Source organism: Papio anubis, chromosome 7 (genome assembly GCF_008728515.1).
Source record: "Papio anubis isolate 15944 chromosome 7, Panubis1.0, whole genome shotgun sequence".
Classification (NCBI taxonomy): domain Eukaryota; kingdom Metazoa; phylum Chordata; class Mammalia; order Primates; family Cercopithecidae; genus Papio; species Papio anubis.
This window is the reverse complement of record NC_044982.1, coordinates 99,727,897-99,746,304: the sequence shown is the minus strand read 5'-3', so window position 1 is coordinate 99,746,304 and position 18,408 is coordinate 99,727,897. Positions and strand designations below refer to the sequence as shown.

The window sequence follows — 18,408 nt, the reverse complement described above, 5'->3', positions numbered from 1 at the left end:
CTCTCTTATATGCCAGATACTGTTTGAAGTGCTTTACATGTATTGTCATGTTTAATCCTTATACAATGAATATTAATAATATCCTCATTTTTAAGATGAGGAACCAAAGTACAGATACCCTTATAAAAACCAGTAATAAGTAATGGTACTGGGATCTTGGACTCAGCCATTCTGACTCTGGATCCTATATTTTTAACCTCTAAGTTAACTGAAAATGTTGATTGCATGTACAAGTTTAGGAATAGAAGGAATTGGAATAGGAAAGATGAACCTAATCAGTACTATATCCAAAGCAAGAGCACAGGATGTGCGTAAGCCAAAGCAATAAAAATTTGGCTGCATTGTTCTTTGAACAGTTGGGAAATGTGTCTTAGAAGGCATTAGACATTAAAGATACCTTTCACCTGACAAGTTAAAAAAGTAAAAAGCATTTATGAGCCAAGATGTCTTTTTTTCCTTACTATACACAGTTAAAACAGTTCTATGAGCCAAAACCTGATCTGCTGCCTCCTTTGAAATTAGAAGCTTGTATTCTGACCCAAGGAGATAAGATCTCTCTACAAGAACCACTGGTGAGACTTTTATTCTTCCTTCAACCATTATTTTTAGTATTAAGGATAGGGTTGAACTTCGCAAAGAGATACCTTTCCCTGTGAAACTCTCTTCCTGGTTCTTCCAATGAATGTTTACTTTTAAGTCTTCCCTGCTTATCATTTCTGAATCCTTATTATTTTGGATCTCTTGGTAAGTTATCTCTGTGTTAGCTCTTTACTAAATCAAGGCTTCCATCACTTCCCCCAGAGAATATTTTATCTCATTTATGAATCTTTGATTACATTTACTAAATATGCTTTAGAATGGGGACCTGCTTCATTAGTCTAGAGGATGTATATGATTTAGGCTGAACTAGGATTGGCACTGTTGAACCTTCAAAGGAGCTGGCCTGGTTGACTTTCTGTTCTTATCTAGCCTTAGGACAGCGAAGAGGATAAAAATGGAAACTCTCACCCCACGTAACTTATAACTCATGGCAGAAGAAAAGAGGAAGTCTTTCCGTTGTCATATCTTACCTTCATTTTTGTGCCTTCTGTGACATGAGATGTCCTCAGCCTAGATCTAAGATGCTGTGTTGGTCTCCTAAAGATTCCCTCAACATAAACCTCTATCTTTAGAATAGCTTCTGGGACTCAAATGAACTACAGAAGATTTAACTTCACCACCTAGCTCCAGGGTTATTTGTATCAGACCAGAGATAGCACATCTAATGTTGCATTTTGAGGTGTCAGCCACTTAGGCCAATTTTCGGGGGGCAGCATTAGAAAAGGATGCTGCTATTCAGTTTATTTTCCCAGTTTCGTTAATTTAGATGGACTTAATTTGTAACACTAATGAATCATTTTCTTTATCCTTATAGATAAGAATTATTTGCTGGTTATGAACAACTTTATAGGTTATCCATCAACACTCAAGAGTATTTAATTTACTTATTTTCTCCTACAGGATTATCTGCTGTGTTGTATTCAGCATTGCTTAGCCTGGTATAAGAATACAGTGATACCCTTACAGCAGGAAGAGGAGGAAGAGGAGGAGGAAGAGGCATTCTACCAAGCCCTAGATGATATATTGGAGTCCATTACTAATAGAATGATTAAGAGTGAGCTGGAAGACTTTGAACTGGTAATTGCGAGTCTTCAGCTGTATTGAATGATGGAGTTCTTTAGTAGCTTATTAATTTGTATCTTGTGTCTTTTAGGATAAATCAGCAGATTTTTCTCAGAGCACCAGTATTGGCATAAAAAATAATATCTGTGCTTTTCTTGTGATGGGAGTTTGTGAGGTTTTAATAGAATACAATTTCTCCATAAGTAATTTCAGGTAAGGTATTGCTATAACTCCACTTGTAATTTGGTGAATTCTCCATTTTATTTATATATTTTTACTGTAGCAATATTCCAGGCAGTAAACAGACTAAATGAGCACCTAGTCTAAGACTAAACTGTGTTCTTTCCACTAGAGAACACTGAATTATATGCTTACCAGGCCTATAAGATGAAAGCCCTCCAGCAGGGTTTCACTTACTCAGAATTTCCCAGACCCTGAATTCAAGAACTCCTAATGGAAATTTTGATTGGTGGTAGTATTGGACTTTAATGCTCTGCAGGGACTGGTATAAATAAGGGAGGGGAGGCCAGGCACAGTGGCTCACGCCTGTAATCCTAGAACTTTGGGAGGCCAAGGTGGGTGGATCATTTGAGATCAGGAGTTCAAGACCAGCCTGGCCAACATGGTGAGACCCCGTCTCTACTAATAATGTAAAAATTAGCCGGGTGGTAGTGGTGGGGACCTGTAGTCCCAGCTACTCAGGACGCTGAGGCAGGGGAATCACTTGAGCCTGAGAGGCAGAGGTTGCGGTGAGCCGAGGTCACACCAGGGAAAACAAAACCCAGATAGATTGCTATGACCTGGGAGTATTATATTAAGGAAGTTCTATTCATTTATAATGTTTTGTCTAAAATATGATATTTAAAGAAGCATTGTGATTTATTTATTATCATATGTAAAAGTAAACCACAATATTCTGATGTTTGTCCTTAGCGGTCTCTTTTTTGTTTTTTACAGTAAGAACAAATTTGAGGACATTCTGAGCTTATTTATGTGTTACAAAAAGCTCTCTGACATCCTTAATGAAAAAGCTGGTAAAGCCAAAACTAAAATGGCCAACAAGACAAATGATAGTCTTTTGTCCATGAAATTTGTGTCCAGTCTTCTCACTGTTCTTTTCAGGTAAGGTTCTGCTAGAGTGCTTAAAGACAGCCACTCCCCGAGGATCGTATGCCTACCTAGGCTCACTTGTTTCACCTCGTTTGGATTATTTACAGTAAGAATTAAGTCAGGAGGTTTTAATTTTCTTGAAATGAATGCTGGACAATCCTAGGTAGGTACTTTAAATAGGTACCTTGAATTATTAAAGGATAAATGAGGAACAGTGGGCTAATAAATGAAAAGATAGGGATGAATTCCAACAGGGTGTTTTAAGAAAGTCTATATAAGTGGCTTGTGCAAGATAACAGATTTAAAAAGGTAGGGGGCACCAGGTCTGGTGTCTCACTCCTGTAATTCCAGTAGTTTGGTAGACTGAGGTGGGTGGATCACCTGAGGTCAGAAGTTCAAGACCAGCCATGACCAATATGGTGAGACCTCATCTCTACTAAAAATACAAAATTAGCCGGGCATGGCGGTGCGCACCTGTAATCCCAGCTACTTGGGAGGCTGAGGCAGGAGAATCACTTGAACCCAGGAGGCAGAGGTTGCAGTGAGCTGAGATCACGCGATTGCACTCTAGCCTGGGCAACAAGAACAAAACTCTGTCTCTAAATAAATAAATAAATAGATAGGTGGGGAGTGACTGAATTAAAACTACAAAGGAACAAAAAAAGAGACTAAGACTAACATTTAAATTTTATCAAAGTAAAGGATTTGGGGAAGGGGGAGAAAATGAGGAACCACTAGGAATAACAATTATAAAAGGGCAGCCATAGCAGTGACTATAGCTTGGGCTGCCTGGAGAGTCTGCCAGTTGGAGCTTACTGGTAAGCTGTTGGGTGCTGCTGTTCTGAACAATTTCTAGAAAGCGTAATTCCATATACCAATAGCAGTAAGGGAATCTTTCTTGTTCTCTCTCTCTCTCTCTCTCTCTCTCTAGGGATAGTATCCAAAGCCACCAAGAAAGCCTTTCTGTTCTCAGGTCTAGCAGTGAGTTTATGCGCTATGCAGTGAACATAGCTCTGCAGAAAGTACAGCAGCTAAAGGAAACGGGGCATGTGAGTGGCCCTGATGGCCAAAACCCAGACAAGATCTTTCAGAACCTCTGTGACATAACTCGGTAAGCCACTCCCACCCCTTAGAAACTTACTCCACCTGGCCGTGGTGTCTTCAAGAACACAAACTGGGAACGGAGGATGAAGGTAATTTGAGGTTACACATATTTTAAGAGTGAAAGAATATAAAAAATTAGCCAAGCGTCGTGGCAGGTGCCTGTAATCCCAGCTACTCAGGAGGCTGAGGCAGGAGAATTGCTTGAACTGGGAGGTGGAGGTTGCAGTGAGCTGAGTTCATATCACTGCACTCTAGCCTGGGTGACAGAGCAAGACTCTCAAAAAAAAAAAAAAAAAGCCAGGCACGGCAGCTCACGCCTGTAATCCCAGCACTTTCGGAGGCTAAGGCGGGTAGATTACCTGAGGTCAGGAATTCGAGACCAGCCTGACCAACATCGGGAAACCCTGTCTCTACTAAATATACAAAAATTAGCCGGGCTTGGTGGTGCATGCCTGTAATCCCAGTTACTCGGGAGGCTGAGGCAGGAGAATTGCTTGAACCAGGGAGGGGGAGGTTGCGGTGAGCGTAGATTACACCGTTGCACTCCAGCCTGGGTGACAAGAGCAAAACTCTGTCTCAAAAGAGTGAAAAAAAGTGCAGTCATTGACATAGGGTCTTTTTTCTAGTCCTGCCTTCCCCTGGCGCACCCCTCCTTTTGTTTCTTTTTTGTTGTTTTTTGGGGGTTTTTTTGAGAGTCTCACTCTGTTGCCCAGGGTGGAATGCTATGGTGCAATCTTAGCTCACGGCAACCTCTTTCTCCCAGGTTCAAACAGTCATTCCACTGCAGCTTTCTGAATAGCTGGGACTACAGGTGCATGCCACCATGCCCAACTACTTTTTAATTTTTAATTTTAATTTATTTTATTTACTACTTTTTTTTTTGGAGACAGGTCTTGCTCTGTCACCCAGGCTGAAGTGCAGTGGCGTGATCTTGCTTACTGCAACCTCCGCCTCCCCGGTTCAAGTGATCCTCCTGCTCAATCTCTCAAGTAGCTGGGATTACAGGGATGCGCCACCATGCCCTGCTAATTTTTGTATTTTTAGTAGAGACGGGGTTTCACCATGTTGGCCAGGCTGGTCTCAAACTCCTGACCTCAAGGGATCCACCCACCCCGGCCTCCCAAAGTGTTGGGTTTACAGGTGTGAGCCACTGCACCTGACCCTTATTTTTTTTTTAATTTTCTGTAGAGATAGGATTTCACCATGTTGCCCAGACTGGTCTTGAACTCCTGGGCTCAAGCGATACACCCACGTCCGCCTCCCAAAGTGCTGGGATTACAGGCCTGAGCCTCTGTGGCTTTTGTTTTTTGTTTGTTTGTTTGTTTGTTTTCCATTTAAAGAGATAGGGTTTGCTGTGTTGCCCAGGCTGGCCTTGAACTCTTGGGTTCACCAGGGCTTCTAGTTTTGCTTTGATATAGATTGTTAGTCACATATAAAATGTTATGCTATTACTGGGGCAAAAAAGAGGGATACTACATAATGGTTAAGTGATTCAAAATACTTAAAGCAAAAACTGATGGAACTGAAGGAAAAATAGACAAATCCTTAAGTAATGTAATCAGCCTTCTCTCTGTAGTCAAAAAACAGAAAACAAAAAAAAAGCAGTAGATAGAAAATCTACTGGAAGGAGGTAGAAGAAGTGAACAACACTGTCACCCAGCTTGATTTAATTGACACTTAAAAGAACACTGTGCAGCAGCTTCAAAATATACATTCTTTTTATATGCACATGGTGTATTCACCAAGATGAACCATATTTTGGGCCATAAAAACTCAGCAAATTTCTACTAAAAAGTAGAAATTCTGTGACCACAACAGAATAAAAGAAGAAAGCAGTAACAGAAAGAAAGCAGTAACAGAAAAATTTCCATATATTGGAAATTAAATGCACTTTTAAATAGCCCATAGTCAAAAAGTCATAAGGGAAATTAGAAAACATCTTGAATAGAATGGAAACAAACAGACAACATGTCAAAACATATGATCCAGAGCACTACTGAGGAAATTAAAGCAGTTAGTGATTTAAAAATCTTAAATCTCCCATATAAACTTCCACATTAAGAAAACAGAAAAAGAAGAGCAAATTATAATGAAAGCAATCAGAAGGAAGGAAATAGACAAAAGCACAACTATGAAGAAGCAGAAAATTAAAACAGAAAACAGAAAAAGAAAGTTGGTTCTGTGAGAAGATCAATAAATTTAATGAACTTTAGCCAGGCTAATCAGAAAAAGAGAAGACACATTACAAATAGCAGAATTGAGGAAGAGGGGACATCACTACTGATCCTACAGATGCTAAAAAATGGATAACAGGGCCGGGCGCGGTGGCTCAAGCCTTTAATCCCAGCACTTTGGGAGGCCAAGACGGGCGGATCACGAGGTCAGGAGATTGAGACCATCCTGGCTAACACGGTGAAATCCCGTCTCTACTAAAAAATACAAAAAAAAAAAAAAACTAGCCGGGCGTGGTGGCAGGCGCCTGTAGTCCCAGCTACTCGGGAGGCTGAGGCAGGAGAATGGCGTAAACCCGGGAGGCGGAGCTTGCAGTGAGCCGTGATCCGGCCACTGCACTCTAGCCTGGGTGACAGAGCGAGACTCCGTCTCAAAAAAAAAAAAAATACATATATATATATATTTTTTTTTGAAAAAAATATTATTAGTTCAAAAGCTAGTATTACTGTAACTTTGGTTTGCAATTTCACACTTCATTTTCTATATAATTTAAGAAAATAATGCATTTAAAGTATTCATGATAAAAGCATTCAACAAACTAGGAATATAAGAACATCAACTCAGCTGGGTGGGGTGGCTGGTGCCTGTAATTCCAGCACTTTAGGAGACCTAGGCAGACAGATCACCTGAGGTCAGGAGTTCGAGACCAGCCTTGCCAACGGTGAAACCCCGTCTCTACTAAAAAGTACAAAAAACTAGCCGGGCGAGGTGGTGAGCGCCTGTAGTCCCAGCTACTCGGGAGGCTGAGGCAGGAGAATGGCGTAAACCCGGGAGGCGGAGCTTGCAGTGAGCCGCGATCCGGCCACTGCACTCTAGCCTGGGCCACAGAGCGAGACTCCGTCTCAAAAAAAAAAAAAAAAAAAAAAAATATGGATAACAGAATATTAACAATTTTATGCCAGTAAACTTTAATAGACAGATTTCTTGAAAGCTCATTCAACAAAAAATAGGCAACCTGGCCAGACGTGGTAGCTCACATCTGTAATCCCAGCACTTTTGGGAGGCCAAGGCAGGTGGATCACCTGAGGTCAGCAGTTCAAGACCAGCCTGGCCAACTAGGTGAAACCCCAACTCTACTAAAATAATACAAAAATTAGCCAGATGTGGTGGCGTGCACTTGTAGTCCCAGCTACTCGGGAAGCTGAGGCAGGAAGACCACTTGAATCCAGGAGGTGTGAGTTTGCAGTGAGCTGAGATCACCTGACTGCACTCTAGCCTGGGTGACAGAGTAAGACTCTGTCTCAAAAAAAAAAAAAAAAAAAAAAAAAACCTGAGTAATCATATTTCTATTCAAAGAAATTGAATATGTGGTTCAAACTCTTTTCACAAAACTTCAGATCTAGGTCTATTCAGTGATAAATTCATCCAAACATTTAAGGGAGAAGTAATGTAAATTCTGTGCAAATTCTAGAAAATAAGAGAGAACATATTCCACCTCATTTAATTAATGAGGTCAGCATTACCCTGATACTAAACCAGACCCAGACCATTGCAAGAAAACTGCATAGCAATATCCCTCATGAATATAGAGTCTGCTGTGTTAAAGGCAGACTCAGGAGGCTATATACTGAATGATAACCATTTTTGTATGATGTTTTGTAGAAAGTAAAACCATAGGGACAGAAATTAGATCAGTAGTTGCTTGGAAATGGGAGGAGAGCATAGACTATCAGTGAGCATAAGGGAACTTTTAGAGTGATAGAAATACCTTGATTGTGGGGAGATTACACAACCATATAAGTTTTTTTAAAATTCTAGAACTGTTCACCTACAGGGTATGAATTTTACTGTATGTAATTTTATCTTGGTGAACCTGTCTTTAAAAACAAAACCACTATACCCTGCTTCAGAGTCTTGCTATGGAGATACACTTCAATTCCTACTTCAGTGGAAGAGTCGGGAAAGAAAGAGAAAGGAAAGAGCATCTCACTGCTGTGCTTGGAGGGTTTACAGAAAATATTCAGTGCTGTGCAACAGTTCTATCAGCCCAAGATTCAGCAGTTTCTCAGAGCTCTGGGTGAGCATTGCAGTATCAATAAATTGACTTGATTTAGGTTTCTCCTTAACTCAGCCCCTTAATTCCATTTGTTAATCTACCAGAAGACACTTGAGAACAGTCCCAATGTTGCTAAGGAGTGACATCTAGTGGATTCAGGATTGGCACCTATTGGATTATATTCAACCACAAAGAGTGACTGGAAAATGGAATATAGTATTAAGAAATCACAAAATTTTAGAAATAAATTTAACTCTGCCTTTAGACTTTTTTTGGCTTTCAAAAATTTTAGCTATTAAAAGGCCAAGAAGCATGAGTTTATATCAAAGAAGATAGAGTTTCTTTTTCATTCATAGATGTCACAGATAAGGAAGGAGAAGAGAGAGAAGACGCAGACGTCAGTGTCACTCAGAGAACAGCATTCCAGATCCGGCAATTTCAGGTGAGAAGCCTTGCGAAGCTGCTGTAGCAGCCTGAGGGGCTTTGCAAAGGAACTGTTAGCAGGGGCAGCTGGTAAGAATGGGCAGACAGTGACCAAGTAGGAAATGAATTTTTTCTGGGTCATCCAAGCCACAGGACATAGCTCTCAGGAAGATAATGCATAGTGAGGATGTGTATTTAGCCACCCAACCTGCAATACTCATTACCTCCAAGGACCACTGTTTGAGTTGATGTAAACAGAAAGGAATCTTCAAGGTATAGAGTCTGTTTTTGTTTCTGAGTCTGTGGTATAATTTGGCTTGGTCTGATAGACTCCGTAAAGACTGGACAATACAGCTTGTTAGTTTCTTTTTTTTTTCTTTTTTTTTTTTTTTTTGAGACGGAGTCTGACTCTGTCGCCCAGGCTGGAGTGCAGTGGCCGGATCTCAGCTCACTGCATAGCTTGTTAGTTTCTAACCAATAGTTGTCAAAATATCAGGATGTTCTATCACAGGACTTTTTTATTTAACAAGTAATTTTGAAGTTCCTACCATGTGCCAGAAACAGTTCTAGGTGCTGGGGATATAGCAGGGAATAAAAGAAACAAAATATTCCTATCCTTATGGAGCTTACATTATAGTAGAAAGACACTGACAAATAATCAAATACATAGTTATTTCAGGTAACAGGGAAGGTATATAAGGAACGCTGGGTTTGGTGCCTGGTCTAAGCCTGAGATCAATGGATAGGCTCCAGGGAGCTGTGAGCCACCAGAAATTGGGTACATAGTTCCTTATCTACATTTAGCATGGGGTTGGAACAGAAAGAGCCAGTTTTCAGGAGAATTCTCAGAGAGGTTTATGGTCAAAAACAGCTTAGGAAACTACTGCTCAGTTCAGGATTATTTTCAGATTTTATCCTCTTGGAATTTTGGTAGCTTTGAATTCTTTGTGTCCTAGTCTTAGGAGTCTCTGACTAGATGCCTCTTCTTCCTGATAGGATTGTGTCTGCTAACCTTGCTTGCTGTGTGTGCCTTCCTTTCTCAGAGGTCCTTGTTGAATTTACTTAGCAGCCAAGAGGAAGATTTTAATAGCAAAGAAGCCCTCCTGCTAGTCACTGTTCTTACCAGTTTGTCCAAGCTACTGGAGCCCTCCTCTCCTCAGGTACTAGTATCACTCAATTCCATTTAGCATTCCTTAGAAGGCAAGGATTATTGCATCATAAAAGTGTATATCTAAATGCCCTCTTGAAGTTGAACTTATTTTACATAATATGTTAAATTATACACCTGAGTTAATATAAGACCTGTAAGATATATTCTTTCCTACGTAATATGTCTACCACAACATACTTATATGCAGCCATATGGGGCAAGGACATACTGCTTTTGTTTTGTTTGTTCCGGGTAGAGTGAAACACCACGGAAAGAATCCTGTGTGATCTTTGGTGCCTTCAACCTTCTTAAACCTGTGTTCTTTGCCACTCTTGATGTTTCCCCTTTTCTAAGAAGAAAGTCTGTTAATTATGAAGAAGGCAGTTGACATTCAGCAGCTGACTTTCTCAGCACAATTACCTGGTACTGAATTTGGAGGAAATTCAACCAAAGATGATTAATTCAGAAAGTGTAACTATATCCCCAAAGCAGAAACACCTCTGCAGAGATAGGTTGTATGTATATATGTGTAAGTGTGCACCCACATGAGCGTTCACACACACAAGAATAAGAGAAGGACAGCATGTTGGGGGTCTGTTCCATTCAGGAGTAATTTTCCTGTAGGATGATAGAGTACCTACCGGAGCCTAGAAATGTGTGCTCCTACCACATCTACATCCTGGGCTTGAGAAAGACAATGAAGCCCTGCTGTATACTCCTCTTTATGTGAGCCCTTGCCTCAGAAGACTTGTAGCCTTCTGAGTATGAAGGTGTTTGGCACTAGAAAGCAGAGCTGTTTCCTGTCGTCCTACTTCCAGGTTTGCCCAAAGAAAGTCCCTTTTGTTACTTCATCCCAGTTCCAAACAGCTCACCCCCACTTTGCTTTCAGCATCATTATTTCATACTGCTGTTTTTGCTGCAAAGAGTAAAGGACTGGGAAGGAAATAGATAATTGGGGCAGGGGGAAATTTGAGAGAAAATAAATGGATTTAGAAAGGCTAAAATTTATAAGAAAATTAAAAAATGTTTCTTTCTTAAACTTTAAACTTTTAGATTTTTAAATGTTTTACCACCTACCCCTTCTCCCTTAACTTCAGGTAGTCTCTTTAAATTTTTATTTATTTTTTTTTTTTGAGATGGAGTCTTGCTCTGTCACCCAGGCTGGAGTGCAGTGGCGCAGTCTCGGCTCACTGCAAGCTCCGCCTCCTGGGTTCTTGCCATTCTCCTGCCTCAGCCTCCTGAGTAGCTGGGACTACAGGTGCCCGCCACCACGCCCGGCTAATTTTTTATATTTTTAGTAGAGATGGGGTTTCACCGTGTTAGCCAGGATGATCTGGATCTGCTGACCTCGTGATCCACCTGCCTCGGCCTCCCAAAGTGCTGGGATTACAGGCGTGAGCCACTGTGCCCGGCCAAAAATTTTTCCATTTAATTTTGAATTGGTAATAAAGTCCTGTGATTTGAAAACCAGAGATTATAAAGAGATTTATGGTGAATGGTCTCCCCCACCCATGTCCTCCATCTGTTTAGTTCCTCCTCTCCCCAGTAAGTAAACACCTTTAGTTTTTTGTGTCCTTCAACCTTCTTTATTCCTCTCCAAGTAAATACAGAGTTTTATTCCCAATCCTACCCCTCTTCACAGGAAAACTTGTACATCCTGCTTATTTCATTGAACATAGTATTCTGAAGATCTTTTAATATCAGTTTGTAGAGAGCTTTCAGTTAGCCTCTTAATTTACCTTTTTTCTCAACAGATCAAAACTGCATTCTTGTTAGTCATTTACACTTAAGTATAACCGCATTTCAGTGCCTTTGTAGCTGAAAGAACTGCTGAAGCAGAAAGGTGACTGTGTGTCTGGTGATGCAGACCCTTGCTATCTAAAGACCTTAAGTCTCCTTCACTTAGCTAAGAAAATTCTGTCTGGTTTCTTGACTCTTTTATTTCTCTTTTTTCTGCCCTTCTCTCTTCTAACCTCCTTTGTTCTTTCGGCTTCTAAATGCTAATTCTACTGTTCTTATAGCCAGGATTTCTCTTTCCCACACCTTTCTGATAACCTAATATTCTCAAGCGGAGAGTCTGGGTGCACGGGAAAGAAAAGAGGGTGCTTTAGCCCTAGACCACTATGGTAGAAGCAGAGGAAGTTCAGGTGTAAGGACCCCAAAACTTTTGGCCCTCAATAAGGACATAGACATTGAGAATTAAATTATATATTATTCTCATAATTCTTAGAATTTTGGACTTATTTTTATGCCCTTCGTCATATATTACCACTTGAGATCTAAGAACATATTTTAGCAGCTGATTTGCTTAGACAGGGAAAGGTCTAGAACTCTTCTGACAACACCTAGGTCTATCTCTGGCATGTTTCTTTAATATCTGAATGATCTCTAGTTTGTGCAGATGTTATCCTGGACATCAAAGATTTGCAAGGAAAACAGCCGGGGTAAGTTTCCTGCCATGTTTTCCTAAAGGCTTTATATAAAATCACTATCCTCCAATGGCATTGGGAAAAGAAAAGGTATTCCCCATTCATTACACATTCACCAGAGTGGTCAAAATGAAACAGACACCTAATACCAAGTCTTAAGTGTTGGCAAGAATGTAGAGTAGTTGGGCCTTTCATTCACTGGGGGTGGAGGTATAAATTGGTATAACCACTCTGGAAAGCTGTTCAGCAATATCTACTAAAATTAAATATATGCCCATGACTCAACAATTCCAGCCACAACAGAAAAATGTGGAAGAGTCCTCTTAGCAGCACTATTTTAATAGGTGAAAACAAACCTAAGTGTTCATCAGCAGTAGAAAGGATAAAATAATTATGATATATTCACACAGTGGAATCCTATAGAGCAAATGAGCATGAACAAACTACATGTACACACAACTTGGAGAGGATCTCACAAACGTACTGCAAGACAAAAGAAGCCAGATAGAAAAAAAGGGTACTTACTGTAGAATTCCATTTAGATGAAGTTCAAAATTAGACAAAATTCATCTGAGATGTTAGAAGTCAGGATAGCAGTTTCCTTGGTGGGGCAAGTTAGGAGGGAGTCCCTAAAATACTCGTAATGTACTTGATCTGGATGCGAGTTACACAGTAATCATGACTAATGATGGGAAATGTCTGCCTTCTTTGGGCACATGGATAAAGAGGCATCATTGCAGACTAACTGCTTGGCTGTAGTATGTGTAACACTGGGATGTTGTGCCTGGGACATGACAAGTTACTTCCTGTTCTGGTTAGGCACTCCACCCCACATACCCTGTACACATACCTGAGGGACCTGACTGGGTTATAACTTACCTTTTTTTTCCCTTTCTTTCTTTCTTTCTTTTTTTTTTTTTTTTTGAGACAGAGTTTTGCTCTTGTTGCCCAGGCTGGAATGCAATGGCACAATCTTGGCTCACCACAGCCTCTGCCTCCTGGGTTCAAGCAATTCTTCTGCCTCAGCCTCCCAAGTAGCTGGGATTATAGGCATGCGCCACCACGCCTAGCGAATTCTGTGTTTTTAGTAGAGATGGGGTGTCTCCATGTTGGTCAGGCTGGTCTCGAACTCCTGACCTCAGGTGATCCACCTGCCTTGGCTTCCCAAGGTGCTGGGATGACAGGCGTGAGCCACCACGCCTGGCCATAACTTACCTTTTAATTTGCTTTTCTTCCTATTCCTAGAGGATGCCTTGTTTTGCAAGAGCTTGATGAACTTGCTCTTCAGCCTGCATGTTTTGTATAAGAGTCCTGTCATTCTGCTGCGTGACTTATCCCAGGATATCCATGGGCATCTGGGAGATATAGACCAGGTACTATAATGAGCCTTCAGTACAATACCCTGTGTGGGGATGGGGGTCAAGGGAACAACCTTACTGTCATTAGGTCTCACCTCTCTTTTTTTCCCCAGGATGTAGAGGTGGAGAAAACAAACCACTTTGCAATAGTGAATTTGAGAACGGCTGCCCCCACTATCTGTGTAAGTGTTGTACCTGAGCCATGGAGAATAGCTTTGTCATTCCTTCCATTCTACTCTATGTGAAGTGACTTGTGTCCTATAGTGGCTTGTGTCCTGAGACCTGTAACCCACCTGTAGGTGGCCAGGTGACCACAGTTATTATATTACCCCGACAGCTGTGTGTAGTGAATCACACCAGGCATTCTTTTCTTTCAGTTACTTGTTCTGAGTCAGGCCGAGAAGGTTCTAGAAGAAGTGGACTGGCTAATCACCAAGCTTAAGGGACAAGTGAGCCAAGAAACTGTATCAGGTAAGATAAGTTCAACTGGGATTCCAGGAATTGACATGAGCAAGGTCAAAATTCATACTGGGCTAGTGCATAAAAATGGAGCCCCTGAGCTAAATTTCTTATTTGCTTTTAAGCTAGATTTTTTCCTATGTGATGAAAGAAGTAGAAGATCGTATGTCTTATCACAGTACAATTATTAATTCACTCTGCATATTGAATGTTCATTTTTCCATAAAGACTTTTTAGTTAGTAGTAATCAATTTCTAAATCTCCTTTACTCTTAACTAGAAAATGAAGTTGGGTTTGAATGTGCCAATTTTATTTTTCTTTAGAAGAGGCCTCTTCTCAGACAACTCTGCCAAATCAGCCTGTCGAGAAAGCCATCGTCATGCAACTGGGAACTCTGCTTACATTTTTCCATGAGCTGGTGCAGACAGCTCTGCCATCAGGCAGCTGTGTGGACACCTTGTTAAAGGACTTGTGCAAAATGTACACCACACTTACAGCACTTGTCAGATATGTAAGTATTTGAAACAAGCAGATTCACCCCCACCATTCTACCCCAGTGAGCCAGGAGATGAGGCTGGGGCAGTAGCCCACTGCTGCAGAATGTCCCTAAACAAGAGAGCGTTTGCCTCCATCTTGGCAGGTCATGGTTTCATTTTAGTTTGGTCAGTACGTGGCAGGCATCTCCACAAGCCAGGGAAAAAGAGTTTATAATTCTGATCTGCTTTTGGGTCAGACATGGTGGCTCATGCCTATAATCCCAGCACTTTGGGAGGCTGAGGCGGGTGGATCACCTGAAGTCAGGAGTTCAAGACCAGCCTGGCCAACATGGTGAAACCTCGTCTCTACTAAAAATACAAAAATTAGCTGGGCGTGGTGGTGGGCACCTGTAATCCCAGCTACTCAGGAGGCTGAGGCAGGAGAATCACTTGAACCCGGGAGGTGGAGGTTGCACAGTGAGCTGAGATCGTGCCACTGCACTCCAGCCTTGGCAACAGAGACCCCATCTCAAAAATAAAAAAAAATAAAATAAAAATCTGCTTTTGGAGGCCTTTAATTCCTTGGCATGTATGTGGCACCTGATTGAGAATGAATGCCTCTTTTAAATACCTTCTAAGGTTTAATCTAAAACGATCCTAGAATTAAATCTGAGCCCATAATGCATAGAAATTATACCATTTCTAACCAGTCTGGACACTAAAGAGATGTTTATTCCTTTTTTCATTCCTTTAACATGTAGGTGTTAAATGCCTTATAGATCAAGTACTAAGGTGGGGAAGACAATTGTTTTTTATAAAAATACAAGGTGTACCCTGCGCTTACTGTTTGTGTTTCTAGCAACGATCCATATTAAATACTTAGAAAGGCACAGATAACCCAAGAAAGATGTGGACCACCCTGCATCACAGCAGTGTGGCTCTCTCAGAATGTGCAGCTCTAGCTACATGTGGCTAAGCTGCTGTAGTGGAAACACCGAGAGCCTCTTCTCTTTCTTGGCATCTTTAAAAGGAAAAACAGCAAAGTTGTTGGGTTTTATATACAGGGACTATCAACCTGAGGAATTTTTAAAGAAATGAGCAAGTCAGAAACAAACCCTTCATTACCTATTGTTTGGGAAGCTTAGGAGCTTTGGAGGAGAGGAATAAGGAAGCCTTGTGTCTTGGCTTCTCTGTGAATTTTTCTTTTCCCTCTTCAGTCAGAATGATGAGTCACACTCCATAAGCTCACTACAGCAGTCACTTGTAGCTTCATAGGATAGTCTGCTAAATCTAGTAATCTTCTTTTATTAGTATCTCCAGGTGTGTCAGAGCTCTGGAGGAATTCCAAAAAATATGGAAAAGCTGGTGAGTTGAGAATGTCTTTCCTAGGAATGGGGGAAGCACTTTTATTGCTGGTTACATTGGTTTCCTTTTCCCTTGTTGCAGGTGAAGCTGTCTGGTTCTCATCTGACCCCTGTGTGTTATTCTTTCATTTCTTATGTACAGGTAAGTGATTCAGAGGCAGTACCCAATAGGTCTTCAAGAAAGGATTTCTTACATGCCCAGGGGACTATTGATCACCTGAACTGAGCATATATAAACTTTTTCCCCTGCTTACCACAAGCTGGAGGCACCCATCAGAGACCAAGTCAAGGCTTGAGGGCTTTGGAGCAAGGAGATCTTTATTTATGTAAAGAAAACTGTTTCACCTAATTTGGAGAAAGGAAGCATATATGTTTGCATTTGGAGCAAGGAAGGAAAAAGCATGCTTGGGCTCATGGACTTGGTTTATTCCTGGGTGACTGAAAGTCCATGCCATGAGGCATCCTCTGGGAGTGTGAGCAGAGTAGCAGCAAGCACATGAAGAAGGGCTGTGAGGAGATGGCAGTGCAGTGAGGGCACTTTCAGGGAAGTGGAAGGACGTGGGCTTTGTAGGTGTCATTTGGTCCTAAATACCATCAGATTCCGGCAGTACTTGAATCTCCTTTACTGTTTGCTTAAACCAGAGTTTTTTAACCTCACCACTATTGACATGTTGGGCTAGATAATTCTTTGCTGTGGGACCTGTTCTGTGCATTTTGGGATGTTGAGCAGCATCCCTGGCCTCCACCTACCGGATGCCAATAGCAGCCCCCTAGTTGTAACAGCCAAAAATGTCTCCAGAAATTGCCAGTTGTCCTTAAGGGACAGAATCACCCCTGGTTGGAAAGAGGAAGAAACGAGAGATCTACTGTCTCCTAAGGCCACTTAGTCATGCAGTAAATGTATCACAGGGCTGTTACTGATCTTTGAGGAATCAAAGAGAATGGGTCCACTAAGTGTCAATCTCAACCAAGATTCTAGAACCAATTATTAAAGCAATGGATTGTGACCACTTTGATAGTGATGCTTCACTTGTTTTCTGCCTCTGCATCACTTACAGGCACAATATCATTTTATCGGTAACTTGCCTCAGTATGTGTATTCAGGGTGCCTCTTCCCCTCCCTTTAAGAATCAGCAATCGGGCCGGGCGCGGTGACTCAAGCCTGTAATCCCAGCACTTTGGGAGGCCGAGACGGGTGGATCACAAGGTCAGGAGATCGAGACCATCCTGGCTAACACGGTGAAACCCCGTCTCTACTAAAAAATACAAAAAACTAGCCGGGCGCAGTGGCGGGCGCCTGTAGTCCCAGCTACTCGGGAGGCTGAGGCAGGAGAATGGCGTGAACCCGGGTGGCGGAGGTTGCAGTGAGCTGAGATCCGGCCACTGCACTCCAGCCTGGGCGGCAGAGCGAGACTCCGTCTCAAAAAAAAAAAAAAAAAAAAAAAAAAAAAGAATCAGCAATCGGCTGGGCACGGTGGCTTACGCCTGTAATTCCAGCACTTTGGGAGGTTAAGGCGGGTGGATCACCTGAGGTCAGGACTTCGAGACCAGCCTGGCCAATCTGGTGAAACCCCATCTCTAATAAAAATACAAAAAATTAGCTGAGCATGGTGGTGGGCACCTGTAATCCCAGCTACTTGGGAGGCTGAGGCAGGAGAATCGCTTGAACCTGGAGGGCGGAGATTGCAGTGAGCAAAGATCGCGCCATTGCACTCCAGCCTAGCAACAAAAGCAAAACTCCATCTCAAAAAAAAAAAAAAAAAAAGAATCAGCCATCAAGTGAGCTGTCATCTGGGTTTAGCTGAAGGAGTTCTTAGTAATGGACTGATAGCTGAGACTCCCTGTCACCTTGTCTTTGTATCAGTTTTGTGATCTGGGTCAGGAATGCATCATCATCCATTTTCTATATCCAGCCATCCAGCCAGTAGTCAACTGTCATAAAGCTATGGTCCTCTCCTTTTATCTCACCCAAATGCTTGCAGGAATGCTTTCTCAAACCTCATGCTTGTAAATTTTCATGTGGGTGCCATTCGTCAAACAAATCTGTTGGATATATATCTGTCCATTACCGTATTTGGGTTTTGAGTTTCCTCATCTCCAAGTCTTAAGGTTACCTATAAAGCCACATTTCACAAAATATCCTATATAGACTGAGACAGTCCTCAAAAAAAGGAATTCAGGGAGAGATGCTCATACCGTATCTCTCATCTTAGAGATTCATGGTGTCCATTTGCATATTAAAGGTGCTGAAACCAGCCATGGTGGTTAATGGAGGTAAGAAGATCACTTGAGGCCAGGAGTTCAAGACCAGCTGGGCAACATAGTGAGACCCCATCTCTACAAAAAATTTAAAATTTAGTCAGGTATTTGCCTATAGTCCCAGCTACTTGGGAGGCTGAGGCAGGAAGATCACTTGAGCCCAGGACTTGAAGGCTGCAGTGAGCCATGATCATGCCACTGTACTCCAGGGCAACAGAGTGAGACCCTGTATCAAGAAAATAAAAACAATGCTGAGAGTTCCAACAGTATGTTCATTAGTAGTTTTCAGACCTATTCAAGAACATTTTTTAAAAAATAACAAATGTTACTACTATTTGGCAGAATAATGTTCCATAGAGTACAGTCTGGGAAATACTGCTGTTAGA

The 18,408-nt window shown here is 41.6% G+C and overlaps 2 protein-coding genes across 7 annotated transcripts in view; one reads left to right on the top strand and one right to left on the bottom strand.

Annotated features, from left to right (window-relative positions):
* Window positions 1-13,393, bottom strand: part of RLBP1 (retinaldehyde binding protein 1) — a 104,157-nt gene extending 90,764 nt beyond the window's left edge. For 3 of the 4 annotated variants that reach the window (XM_021940847.2, XM_031668369.1, XM_017960918.3), the window contains exon 1: window positions 9,651-9,715. The gene's annotated coding sequence lies outside the window, so the exon portion shown is untranslated. Of the gene's footprint in view, window positions 1-9,650; window positions 9,716-13,321 lie in introns of those variants that run through there. The other variant, XM_017960920.1, reaches the window with a different exon arrangement.
* Window positions 1-18,408, top strand: part of FANCI (FA complementation group I) — a 78,950-nt gene that overhangs the window by 53,220 nt on the left and 7,322 nt on the right. For all 3 annotated transcript variants that reach the window (XM_031668362.1, XM_031668363.1, XM_031668364.1), the window contains 15 exons: window positions 471-572; window positions 1,501-1,677; window positions 1,754-1,875; window positions 2,620-2,784; window positions 3,704-3,883; window positions 7,959-8,125; window positions 8,461-8,546; window positions 9,571-9,687; window positions 12,070-12,121; window positions 13,352-13,479; window positions 13,578-13,646; window positions 13,842-13,935; window positions 14,247-14,434; window positions 15,711-15,764; window positions 15,846-15,905. In XM_031668362.1, the coding sequence (XP_031524222.1) occupies window positions 471-572; window positions 1,501-1,677; window positions 1,754-1,875; window positions 2,620-2,784; window positions 3,704-3,883; window positions 7,959-8,125; window positions 8,461-8,546; window positions 9,571-9,687; window positions 12,070-12,121; window positions 13,352-13,479; window positions 13,578-13,646; window positions 13,842-13,935; window positions 14,247-14,434; window positions 15,711-15,764; window positions 15,846-15,905 (1,761 nt within the window). The remainder of the gene's footprint in view (window positions 1-470; window positions 573-1,500; window positions 1,678-1,753; window positions 1,876-2,619; window positions 2,785-3,703; window positions 3,884-7,958; window positions 8,126-8,460; window positions 8,547-9,570; window positions 9,688-12,069; window positions 12,122-13,351; window positions 13,480-13,577; window positions 13,647-13,841; window positions 13,936-14,246; window positions 14,435-15,710; window positions 15,765-15,845; window positions 15,906-18,408) is intronic.